The following is a 12,716-nucleotide window of genomic DNA, read 5'->3' on the forward strand; positions in this document are numbered from 1 at the left end:
ATGTTGCACTCGTTAATGGGAGCGGAGGCCCCGGCGGGTCCGTTGGAGGTGGAGGGAGCATACCGAGTGATGGCGCGAGGACCGAGAGCAGGAGAAATTCCCAGAGCCATAGTGGTGAGATTCCTCCGTTTTAAAGATAGAGAAATGGTCCTTAGATGGGCAAAGAAAACTCGGAGCAGTAAATGGGAGAACGCGGTGATCCGCGTTTATCAAGACTGGAGTGCGGAGGTGGCGAGAAGGAGGGCAAGCTTTAATCGGGCCAAGGCGGTGCTTCATAAAAAGAAGATAAAATTTGGAATGCTGCAACCGGCAAGACTGTTGGTCACATATCGAGGGAGGCACCACTACTTTGAGACGGCGGATGAAGCGTGGACTTTTATTGTGGAAGAAAAACTGGAATGAGCGGGTTATTAAAAAGAACGTTTGAACAAAGTGGTGGGGTGAATGTGGGGGGCAAAGAGGGGGGTTAAAAAGGGGGGAAAGAGGAGTTTTATGTACTAACCCTGCGATGTGTTAACTTTTCTCTCTTCCACAGGTGGTGATGGGGGGAGGAGGGGACGTGGAGGAGATGGGGCGTTGGCCATTGGGTGCGGGGCCAAGGGAGAAGCGCGGGCTTGGTTCCCGCGCTATGATAATTATGGCGGGAATAGAGAAGCAGGAAGGAGGGGGCGTCGCACGGTGCGAGCCGAGGTCACGGGGGGAAGCCGAGGTCGGCCAGAGTTTGCTGACTTCTGGGAGCAACATGGGGGGAGTAATTACGCTAGCGGGGGGGCGGGGGTGGGAGGGGGGAATTACTGGGTTGCTGCTGCTGGGGAGAGGGGGGAGCTGGTATGGGAGAGGATGGGTGGGGGGGGCACCGCCTGGGGGAGATACAGCTGCGTGGGAACCGGGTGAGGAGCTGGAAAAAGGGGATGGCTAATCGACAAGGGGGGGGGGGGTAGGAAGCCCCCAAACCCGGCTGATCACGTGGAACGTGAGAGGGCTGAACGGGCCGATAAAGAGGGCACGGGTACTCGCACACCTAAAGAAACTTAAGGCAGATGTGGTTATGTTACAGGAAACGCACCTGAAACTGATAGACCAGGTTAGGCTACGCAAAGGATGGGTGGGGCAGGTGTTCCATTCGGGGCTAGATGCGAAAAACAGGGGGGTGGCTATATTAGTGGGGAAGCGGGTAATGTTCGAGGCAAAGACTATAGTGGCGGATAACGGGGGCAGATACGTGATGGTGAGTGGCAAACTACAGGGGGAGACGGTGGTTTTGGTAAACGTATATGCCCCGAACTGGGATGATGCCAATTTTATGAGGCGGATGCTAGGACGCATTCCGGACCTAGAGATGGGAAAGCTGATAATGGGGGGAGATTTTAATACGGTGTTGGAACCAGGGCTGGATAGGTCGAAGTCCAGGACTGGAAGGAGGCCGGCAGCAGCCAAGGTACTTAAAGATTTTATGGAGCAGATGGGAGGTGTAGACCCGTGGAGATTTAGCAGACCTAGGAGTAAGGAGTTCTCGTTTTTCTCCTATGTCCATAAAGTCTACTCGCGAATAGACTTTTTTGTGCTGGGAAGGGCGTTGATCCCGAAGGTGAGGGGAACGGAGTATACGGCTATAGCCATTTCGGATCACGCTCCACACTGGGTAGACTTGGAGATAGGGGAGGAAACAGGAGGGCGCCCACCCTGGAGAATGGACATGGGACTAATGGCAGATGAGGGGGTGTGTCTAAGGGTGAGGGGGTGCATTGAAAAGTACTTGGAACTCAATGATAATGGGGAGGTCCAGGTGGGAGTGGTCTGGGAGGCGCTGAAGGCGGTGGTTAGAGGGGAGCTGATATCAATAAGGGCACATAAAGGGAAGCAGGAGAGTAAGGAACGGGAGCAGTTGCTGCAAGAACTTTTGAGGGTGGACAGACAATATGCGGAAGCACCGGAGGAGGGACTGTACAGGGAAAGGCAAAGGCTACATGTAGAATTTGACTTGCTGACTACGGGCACTGCAGAGGCACAATGGAGGAAGGCACAGGGTGTACAGTACGAATATGGGGAGAAGGCGAGCAGGTTGCTGGCCCACCAATTGAGGAAAAGGGGAGCAGCGAGGGAAATAGGGGGAGTGAGGGATGAGGAAGGAGAGATGGAGCGGGGAGCGGAGAGAGTGAATGGAGTGTTCAAGACATTTTATAAAAAATTATATGAAGCTCAACCCCCGGATGAGAGGGAGAGAATGATGGGCTTCTTGGATCGGCTGGAATTTCCCAAGGTGGAAGAGCAGGAAAGGGTGGGACTGGGAGCACAGATCGAGGTAGAAGAAGTGGTGAAAGGAATTAGGAGCATGCAGGCAGGAAAGGCCCCGGGACCGGATGGATTCCCAGTCGAATTCTATAGAAAATATGTGGACTTGCTCGCCCCGGTATTGACGAGGACCTTTAATGAGGCAAAGGAAAGGGGACAACTGCCCCCGACTATGTCTGAAGCAACGATATCGCTTCTCTTAAAGAAGGAAAAGGACCCGCTACAATGCGGGTCCTATAGACCTATTTCCCTCCTAAATGTAGATGCCAAGATCCTGGCCAAGGTAATGGCAATGAGAATAGAGGAATGTGTCCCGGGGGCACGAGGACCAAACTGGGTTTGTGAAGGGGAGACAGCTGAACACGAATATACGGAGGCTGTTAGGGGTAATGATGATGGCCCCACCAGAGGGGGAAACGGAGATAGTAGTGGCGATGGATGCCGAGAAAGCATTTGATAGAGTGGAGAGGGATTATTTGTGGGAGGTGTTGAGGAGATTTGGTTTTGGAGAGGGGTATGTTAGATGGGTGCAGCTGTTGTATAGGGCCCCGATGGCGAGCGTGGTCACGAATGGACGGGGATCTGCATATTTTCGGCTCCATAGAGGGACAAGGCAGGGATGCCCTCTGTCCCCATTATTGTTTGCACTGGCGATTGAGCCCCTGGCGATAGCGTTGAGGGGTTCCAAGAAGTGGAGGGGAGTACTTAGAGGAGGAGAAGAACACCGGGTATCTTTGTATGCGGACGATTTGCTACTATACGTGGCAGACCCGGCGGAGGGGATGCCAGAAATAATGCGGATACTTGGGGAGTTTGGGGATTTTTCAGGGTATAAATTGAACATGGGGAAAAGTGAGTTGTTTGTGGTGCATCCAGGGGAGCAGAGTAGAGAAATAGAGGACCTACCGTTGAGGAAGGTAACAGGGGACTTTTGTTACCTGGGGATCCAGATAGCCAAGAATTGGGGCACATTGCATCGGTTAAATTTAACGCGGTTGGTGGAACAAATGGAGGAGGATTTTAAGAGATGGGATATGGCATCCCTGTCACTGGCAGGGAGGGTGCAGGCGGTTAGGATGGTGGTCCTCCCGAGATTCCTCTTTGTGTTTCAGTGCCTCCCGGTGGTGATCACGAAGGCTTTTTTTAAAAGGATTGAAAAGAGCATCATGGGTTTTGTGTGGGCCGGGAAGACCCCGAGAGTGAGGAAGGAATTATTACAGCGTAGCAGGGATAGGGGGGGGCTGGCACTACCGAGCCTAAGTGAGTATTATTGGGCCGCTAATATTTCAATGGTGAGTAAGTGGATGGGAGAGGAGGAGGGAGCGGCGTGGAAGAGATTAGAGAGGGCGTCCTGTAGGGGGACTAGCCTACAGGCTATGGTGACAGCCCCATTGCCGTTCTTACCGAGGAACTACACCACAAGCCCGGTGGTGGTGGCTACACTGAAGATTTGGGGACAGTGGAGACGGCATAGGGGAAAGACTGGAGCCTTGGGGGGGTCCCCGATAAGAAACAACCATAGGTTTGCCCCGGGGGGAATGGATGGGGGATATGGAATGTGGCAAAGAGCAGGAATAACGCAACTGAAAGATCTGTTTGTGGATGGGAAGTTTGCGAGTCTGGGAGCGCTGACCGAGAAATATGGGTTGCCCCAAGGGAATGCATTCAGGTATATGCAACTGAGGGCTTTTGCGAGGCAACAGGTGAGGGAATTCCCGCAGCTCCCGACACAAGAGGTGCAGGACAGAGTGATCTCAAAGACATGGGTGGGGGATGGTAAGGTGTCAGATATATATAGGGAAATGAGGGACGAAGGGGAGACTATGGTAGATGAACTAAAAGGGAAATGGGAAGAAGAGCTGGGGGAGGAGATCGAGGAGGGGCTGTGGGCAGATGCCCTAAGCAGGGTAAACCCGTCGTCCTCGTGTGCCAGGCTAAGCCTGATTCAGTTTAAGGTATTACACAGGGCGCATATGACTGGAGCACGGCTCAGTAAATTTTTTGGGGTGGAGGATAGGTGTGCGAGGTGCTCGAGAAGCCCAGCGAATCATACCCATATGTTTTGGTCATGCCCGGCACTACAGGGGTTTTGGATGGGGGTGACAAAGGTGCTTTCAAAAGTAGTGGGGGTCCGGGTCGAACCAAGCTGGGGGTTGGCTATATTTGGGGTTGCACAAGAGCCGGGAGTGCAGGAGGCGAGAGAGGCCGATGTTTTGGCCTTTGCGTCCCTAGTAGCCCGGCGCAGGATATTGTTAATGTGGAAAGACGCCAAGCCCCCGGGGGTGGAGACCTGGATAAATGACATGGCAGGGTTTATAAAGCTAGAGCGGATTAAGTTCGTTCTAAGGGGGTCGGCTGAAGGGTTCACCAGGCGGTGGCAACTGTTCGTCGAATACCTCGCAGAAAGATAGATGGAATGGAAAAAAGAAGGCAGCAGCAGCAGCCCAGGATCGAGGGGGGGGGGTGGGGGAGGAGGAACCAGAAGGACTCTCGGGGTTGTTAATATATACTGTATAATATGTATAGGTCGTTGCGACAGATAATTATATATTGGACTTTTAAATTATATTTTTGGAGAGTGTTACTTGTGATAAGGCAGTTGCCAAATAGGGTTAGTTTTCATTTTTGTTATTTATTATTTATTCAATTTTTGTTTATAAAATAGGTCATTGTTATTTGTGTTGTTATAATATTGTGTAAAGGATGCACAATGTACTGTGTTGGTTGACCAAACATTTTCAATAAAATATTTATTTTAATAAAATGATACTGCCACGTGGTTCAAGTCCGAGTAATGATCAATAGTCCAATACACCGATTAGTAAGATTTAAATCAAAGCCCATTTATTATACACAGTAATCACTACTCATGCACAAAAATCTACCGTTTAAGCTACTCCTGCAACTAACAGGCCTATACTTAACTTGGAACTGGCCCACCAGGTCAGGAAAACAAATGGCCTTTCGTTCGGGTACTGAGCCTGCGGGATTCGAAGTTGGTACAGATTGATAGCTAGGAGCGACTTGAACTTGGGGCTCAATTCTTATCGTCCCCATAGGCTTCCCGCCTTTCGGGGCAGACCATATACCTTGTCCCAAGTGATTGGACTTTGTCCCAATCACTTGGTTCGATTTTCTCCAATGCTGGAGCGGTTCCCTGATCGATGGGTGGTCTTGAGGTGGTCGTTCACCTCCTTTTGTGTAGGCTTCTGCTGGCGCCGAAAAGTCTGGTTTAGCTTTGTGTCTAAATGTTGCTTATTGTTCCCGGGGATTGCTCAATAGTATGCAGATGGCTGGTGTTTAGTTATGCTGATGGTTGCTGGTATCGATCTTGTCTGGCCTTTCCAGAGGTAAATACACAGCCAACCTGCAGTTGCTCGTTTTTGTCATGTTGGCTGACTTTTCCATCAGCCTTTGCCGTTCGCCATTTTAAATCGGGTGTTGGCCATTTTAAGTGGCTACAATACTAATATAGGTGGGAAAGCAGGCAGTGAAAAGGAGATAAAGATTTTACAGACGGATATAGAAAGGCTAGGAGAATGGGCCAAAATTTGGCAGATGGAGTTTAATATAGATGGCCGAAAAAATAGAAAGGCAAATTATTATCTAAATGGAAAGATTCAAAATGTGTCTGGGCAGAGGGATCTGGGTGTCTTTGTTCATGAATCACAAAGTCGGTTTGCAGGACAGAATGTAATAAAAAAGGCAAATTAAATTTTTGCGTTTATTGCAAAAGGACTGGAGTCTAAAAGTAGGGAAGTGTTGTTGCAATTGTATGGGGTGTTGGTGAGTCCACATATGGAGTATTGTGTCCAGTTTTGGTCTCCTTACTTTAGGGAGGGTGTGGTGGCATTGGAGGCAGTTCAGAGGAGGTTCACCAGATTGATTCCGGGGATGAAATGGTTGACGTACGAGGAGAGATTGAACAGTTTGGGCTTATACTCGCTGGAGTTTAGAAGAATGAGAGGGGATCTGATTGAGGTATATAAAATACTAAGAAGGATGTCTCTGTTCCTGCACCCCCTTTAAAATTGTACTATGTAGCTTCCCTTGCTGTTAATTCTTCGGACCAAAATATATTGCTTCACATTGTAGTTCATAGTTAAATTATCTTGCCATATGTATGCATGTTTCACTAATCTACATTTCAGAGTTTAGTATCATTGGCGAGCTTTGAAATAATGCCCTGTACATTCACGTCCAAGTCTTTAATATATATCAAAAAGAAAAGTGGTTCAAATGCAGCCTGTGGGCTGCACCATGATAACATTTCTCTAATCTGAGAAACGGCCATTCACCAAAGCCATTTGCTTTCTATCCCTTGGCCAATACCATATCTACATAGTCACTGCCCCCCATTTAGTCTCGGGTGCTTCAATTTTGTTGACGTGTCCGTTATGTGACACTTTGTCAACCGCGCGCATTCTGAAGTCCTAGGCTGTGGAGCTACTTGGGGACTCCTTCCCATCAATGAAATAATTGAAGCAGTAAAAGAGAGAAGGAGATCAGACTGAGGGGGCAATCTACATTTTAATACTTCTATATGCTAATTATGTGGTATAATTTACTAGGAAGTGCCTGGTCTCTGTGTTGCAAGAAATTCTGATTTTGCCCAACACACCAAGTTCCCTTATTGCATTATTGGTGGAACAATTGCTGCACATCCAGAAGGATGATGACCGAAGGATTCGGCTGGTAAGAGTGCAGTTCTGCTATTATATTTTTAATTGTGTTAAAATTAATGCTTTATTTAACATGGTAAATGTTATCATGCTATTAGTTGTTTTAAAAAAAAAAAAAAAAAAATTCTACAGCTACACATTTTCAACCTGGGCAACTCATTTTGCTTTGTCTTGGACCTATTGTGAGTTGTGAGACCAGCCAGCATAATTGCCTAATTTTAGAACACATGTAAAGACTAGATGTCAATCAGATTGTCAATAAGAAAGTGTGTGTAATACTGAATGTGCCAATGAGCCTGTATGCGCTCCTCCCACTGTGTGCCGTAGTAGTAACCCACTGGAACATCATTAGACTGGATTGATGAGTATTGGAAGAAATGTGGCCACAAAGATACACTCTGGTTCTGCCCTAACCTGCGGTTTGATATGGGCATCTCGGGGCTGGGCAAGTAGCTCCCGATAGGTGGATTGAACCGCTGCAGTTAATGTGGTGTAGGCACATCCACAGTGCTGTTAGGGAGGGTGTTCTCCCAGTAACAATGAAGGAACGGTTATATATTTCCAAGTCAGGATGGTGAGTGGCTTGGAGGGGACCTTCCAGGTGGTGGTGTTCTCCAGTGTTTGCTGCCCCTGTCCTTCTAGATGGTTGAGTGATTTTTTGTGGATGGATATAGGGCAGTGAATATTTGTGGATGGGTATACAGACATTCTGAAATAACCTGAAATGATTGAATAGTTGAGTTTCAATTGTAATTTTGATTTAATACCGCAGGTTGCAGAGATAATATCAGATGTCCAAGAGCCAATTTCTCACGTTGAAGTACCAGAAAATGCTGATGAACAAAGGAAGAAACAAATTGAGGTATACACATTTAGCGTTATGGGTATGCATGATTTGGTGACATGAATTATTATTTACAACCCAGAGCAAGAACTGTGTAATTTTTTTATACACCAGACACCACTGATTTACAAATTAAATAATGACGTGCAAGATTTGAAAACTAAACAAGAACTGATTTATTTGCTTGATATAGTTTTTCAATGATTAGTTTGTTTTGATTGCTTTTGAAACAACTTGCACAGTGCCTCACTTTGTGATTAGCTCCATAATCATTAGAAAATGATAATGAAGAACCAAGCCAGCGGTGTTGGACTGCAAAAGGGCAAAGTGGAACTTGAATCTGAAGGAATTTTGCTCAAATTAACAAAATTTGTTGAAGTAAAGAACAGAGGAGTACAGAATTGGGACCATAGCCGAGTGATTATTTTAAAAGAAAAATAATTTATGGGATGTGGGCGTTGCTGGTTAGGCCAGCGTTTATTCCAAGGCCACAGACCGACGCGGGGACCCGCTATAACGACGCCCATACAGCGACCAGTGGAATGATCAAGTGCTTTGGCTTCTGATGATACGGTGGTGCCCTCCAGTATGACACTGGGAGGGTCGCCTGCATCGTGGCGGCCTGCTGCGTCCTCCACAGCATCGCACAGCAGAGGTGCGATGTTCTGGAGGAGAAATGCCGGTCCTCGTCTGCCGAGGAGGATGGGGGCGGGGAAGTATGGGCAGGACATAGAGTCCCGGGAGGCACGACATGTGCACCAGGGCCAACGTATATGGGATGTTCTGATTGTCTCCAGGCTCATCAACTGGGGAGGAGGAGGGGAGGGGAGGTGAGAGAGAACTGGCCAGGGGCATGGACTCTGCTGCAACCCCCTCTGTGATATATACCTGCCCTGGCTGCAGGCTCTGGGTTGGCAGTAACAGTGGATCTGGTCAATGGGATGGAGGATGATGATGACAGCCCGCTCTGCATCGTTTGACAATGTCTGATTCCTGCCCACGGTAGCATTTTCCACCGTCCACCTCGGGGATCCTTGCAAGCGAGCTGGCCATTCGATCATATGGTCCCACAGAATCCCTGGGGTTAAGGTGGTGGGGTGGGGGGGAAGAAACCCAGGCCACCTGAAACATCCGCCCATTCTCTCCCTTCCCCTCCCCCCACTTTCCCACTGACCAGTCCACCCTGCACACCCATCTGACAGAGCACCGAGGCAGGTTGTAACTGGTATTTAATGTGACAACAGATTTGTGCCCTCGCCCATATAACCAAATTGTGCCCGACACCTGTGCCAACTTAACTAGTGTCTAATTTTCTGGCCTTACAAGCCCTAATGCTATGTCTTGGTGCATCCGCAGACAGTACAGCAGGAGCGGAGGCTGCTGTGATTCCTGTCCTGCGGCCTGGGCCCCCGTTGGCGGCGGTCTTTTGTGCCAACCGGGCCTGGTCTGCTTGGGTGTCCTAGATGGCGTGTTGCTGCCCTGTTCTTCCCGCTGCCCACCAGGGACAGGAAGGGGGGGGGCGGGGTTCGAGGTGCTGCTTTGTTCCGACACCTCCCCTGCGGGAGTCACCACCACGGGCCCCATCACCACCACCTCCCTCGGGGTGCTCGATGGCTCCTGGGCTACGCCATGGACTGGGGGTGCGAGCTGAGCTATCTCCTGATGCTTCTCTATCACCTGGCGCTGCCAGTCGTGGAGGCCCACTCTGGTCTTGTCCAGGGTCGCAGCCATGGAGCACAAGGAGTGGATCAGCTCAGTCTGGGACTGGGCCACCTCCCTCTGTTTGCACCATGTCAGTCAGCGCATGGACAATGCCTCCACCGTTCTCAGCCACGGCCCGCTGTGACTGGGCCACGCTCAGAAGCACTGCTGCAATTTCCAGGTGGCTCTGGCACATGGTTGCCTGTGAGTCAGCAACCTTGTCCTGGGCCTCAGCCAGCGCCTGCACAGAATGCCCCAGACCTGGGACATGCTGACCCATAGTCAAAACCGTCGTCGCCCCCCCCCCCCCCGTTCTGCCACCGCGGATGCCACCTGTGTGGCTGCATGGAAAGCACCACCTCCTGCTCCTGCATGCGGTTGGATTCTCCCAACTGCACCTGCAGGTACTGGATGCTCGCAGACAACCCCTCGTGTTGACTGGCCAGAGTGAATAGGCAGGACTGCATCTCCACGATCGATGGGACTGTCCGTTCCAGAAGTCCAAAACCAGTCTGGATGGCAGCTAGTCCCTGGGGTCGATCTGCCCTCTGACCGTTCACCCCCTCGGATGTTCCAACATCCACCTGCTGTACCGGATCAGTTGTGTGGTACGCACCAGATAGTGTCCCCGGAGCCTCTTCACTAAAGTGCCCAATCGAGGTGAGTGTCTCTGGGATGGTGGAGAGTGTTGGATTCAGCTGAGACAGGAAATCCGTGTCATCCTCCCTCGACCCTCGGGGTGTCCTGAGTCTCGGGTGGAGTGCTGCTGTCCAAGCTGCTCTCGTTGTCGGTGCTCAGCTCACGGACCGGGGGAGTTGACACACGTGTCACGGGGGACCACAACTCAGCAGGGTCTCATTTCATCGCCCATGGCCGAACTCCACCCCGGTAACCTACCTTTCCTCCGGGCTGCCGGCCACATCCAGGGACCTCTGCAAACAACAGTGCTACACAGTCCGACGCATGCAGCCCGGGGGGTTGGCCAGTGGCCAGAGCACCCGGCCATGGTGGCTGGTATGGGTTCCGGGTGTGGGTCCTGCCGTCCTCTGGTTTGGGGAGTAGGGTTACAGGTGTGTTAGACGGTGGCTGGTGCCAGGGGCACAGTCCTGCCTATTCGCTCTGGCTGCCCTTAGGGGATCGTGCAGTTTCTTCTGGCACTACTGGCCGGTCCAGACGGTGTTACCCACGGTGCTCGCAGCCTCTGTCACCTGCACCCAGGCACGGCCACTGGTGGCGGCTGGCTGCCTCCTTCCCGGGCCGCAGTACAGGGTCACCCGCCTCTCCTCCTCCGTGCCAAATTGGGTCTCCAGCTCGGCATCGGTGAACCATGGCGCTGCGTGTCTTGTTGCTAGCTTGTTGGCTGGGATGTGTGTGCATGTAGAGTGAGGTGTGTATATGCGGCTGCAGCTCGTCAGCCTTTGAGTGTCAATTGCAAAACCAGCGAATTCCGTGATGCTGGTGCTTGCCCCTCTACAGTAGCCGAATCGATCCAGGTATTGCACCAGATTTGCTGTCATGGAACTCCACAAATTCTGTGCTGGTGTCAAGACTTAGTCTCAGGAACGGAGAATCCAACCTGTGGATTTTAAAAAGGCATTTCATGACGTGTCTTTCAACTAACCTATTTAGAAAAATTCTAGTGCTTAGGATAAGAGCAACTTTTTAAGCATTGATGGACAGCTGATTGGACAGACAACAAAGGGAGTGAATTAGTATTGTTCATATTGGAGAAGAGCTGGTGATAGTATAATTTGAGTTGGTGCTGGATCCACTTTTGTTCTTGGCATTTCTGTACATGATTTGGACTTTTCATACCGAGCACAGTTGAAATTTGGCCAAATGGTTTGAAAAAGATTTCAGGACGATTTAATCAGGGTAACAAATGGGTAGACAGGTGGCAGGTACAGTTTAATAAAGAGAAATAGAAAGATGCTTAAAGGAAAGGATGAGCAAATAGATAAAGTCTAGGCATTTGGGTTTTATAAATACAAACTAGGGAGTGATTCAAAATGTTGGAATCCTTCAACTGAACTGAAGATGAAGAGGATAGAAATTTACAAAATGATGAACTATTTTTATAAGATGAGCGGGAAAAGACTATTACCTTTATTTGGAGTGTTAATTTAAAATGGTCACTAAGCAAGTGGGAGAAATGTTTTTATTTGGGGTTGTTATAAAATGGGGTACTTTGCTACAAAGAGTGACTGGGGCAGAGATTATTGTGTCTTTTTAAGGAAAGAGGAAAAAGATTTGAAGCAGAGGAAAATAAAATGTTCTGAGTAGAGAACAAAGCAATGAGATTAGTTTTGGATCTAATACAGACGTGGGCTGAATCAATTAAAAAAAAAATATATATATATATATATATATATATATGTTTTATGAGAGATGAATATCACTGGCAAGGCTAACATTTGTTGCCCATCTCTAATTATCCTGGAGACAGTGGTGGTGGGCTGCCGCCTTGAATCTCTGCAATCTATCTGGTGCATGCAGATCTACAATGTTGGGGAATTCTAGAAATTTGATCCAGCAACAGTGAAGGAATAGAGAGATTGTTTCAAGTCCGAATAGTGTGTGCCTTGAAGAGAACCTGCAGATGGTGTCTTCATGTCCTCCTGGGTGGTAGAGATCGAAGATGCTGTCTAAGAAGGCTTTGGAGAGTTACTGGAGTGCATCTTGTATCTGGTGGCTTTCACTTTTATGATTCAGTATCCTGGTTAAATTCTGTTTAATCAAATTTGCTTCTGAATGTATTTCTCAGTGTTCATTATGGAATATTTTAATTTCACCTTTTCACCATTACAAATTCAAAATCAATATAATTATTTGTGTCTTTTTATATGTCATTGCAATTTCAGTATCTTTGAATTGAGAACTAAAGAGGTATACATAGCTATCGCTATAGTAGTTACAACTATTTTACTTTCTACCATTCTGTTCTGTAGCTTGCCAATATAAAAGTTCAACTGATCGAAGCAAAGCAAGCACTGGAGGAGAGTATAGCTCAGCAGGACTTCATTCATGCTTCAGAGCTGAAGCAGAAAATTGAAGAATTAGAAAATTGCAAAATTGAGATGATAAAGGCAACTGGACAGTCAGAATTAAAAGAAGTTCACACTGAAAAGGTAATTATTTTTAAAGGTGAGAAAATTTTGATAAAGTATAGTAATCATGAAGAGAAAGTAGGTATAAAT

At 48.6% G+C, this 12,716-nt stretch overlaps 1 protein-coding gene across 8 annotated transcripts in view; it reads left to right on the top strand.

Annotated features, from left to right (window-relative positions):
* The window catches only part of ncapg (non-SMC condensin I complex, subunit G), a 129,936-nt gene that overhangs the window by 42,272 nt on the left and 74,948 nt on the right, over positions 1 to 12,716 (top strand). For all 8 annotated transcript variants that reach the window (XM_072496455.1, XM_072496456.1, XM_072496460.1 and 5 more), the window contains exons 10-12: positions 6,864 to 6,987; positions 7,747 to 7,836; positions 12,468 to 12,647. In XM_072496455.1, the coding sequence (XP_072352556.1) occupies positions 6,864 to 6,987; positions 7,747 to 7,836; positions 12,468 to 12,647 (394 nt within the window). The remainder of the gene's footprint in view (positions 1 to 6,863; positions 6,988 to 7,746; positions 7,837 to 12,467; positions 12,648 to 12,716) is intronic.

The sequence above is a fragment of the Scyliorhinus torazame genome, chromosome 3 (assembly GCF_047496885.1).
Source record: "Scyliorhinus torazame isolate Kashiwa2021f chromosome 3, sScyTor2.1, whole genome shotgun sequence".
NCBI classification, from domain to species: Eukaryota; Metazoa; Chordata; class Chondrichthyes; order Carcharhiniformes; family Scyliorhinidae; genus Scyliorhinus; species Scyliorhinus torazame.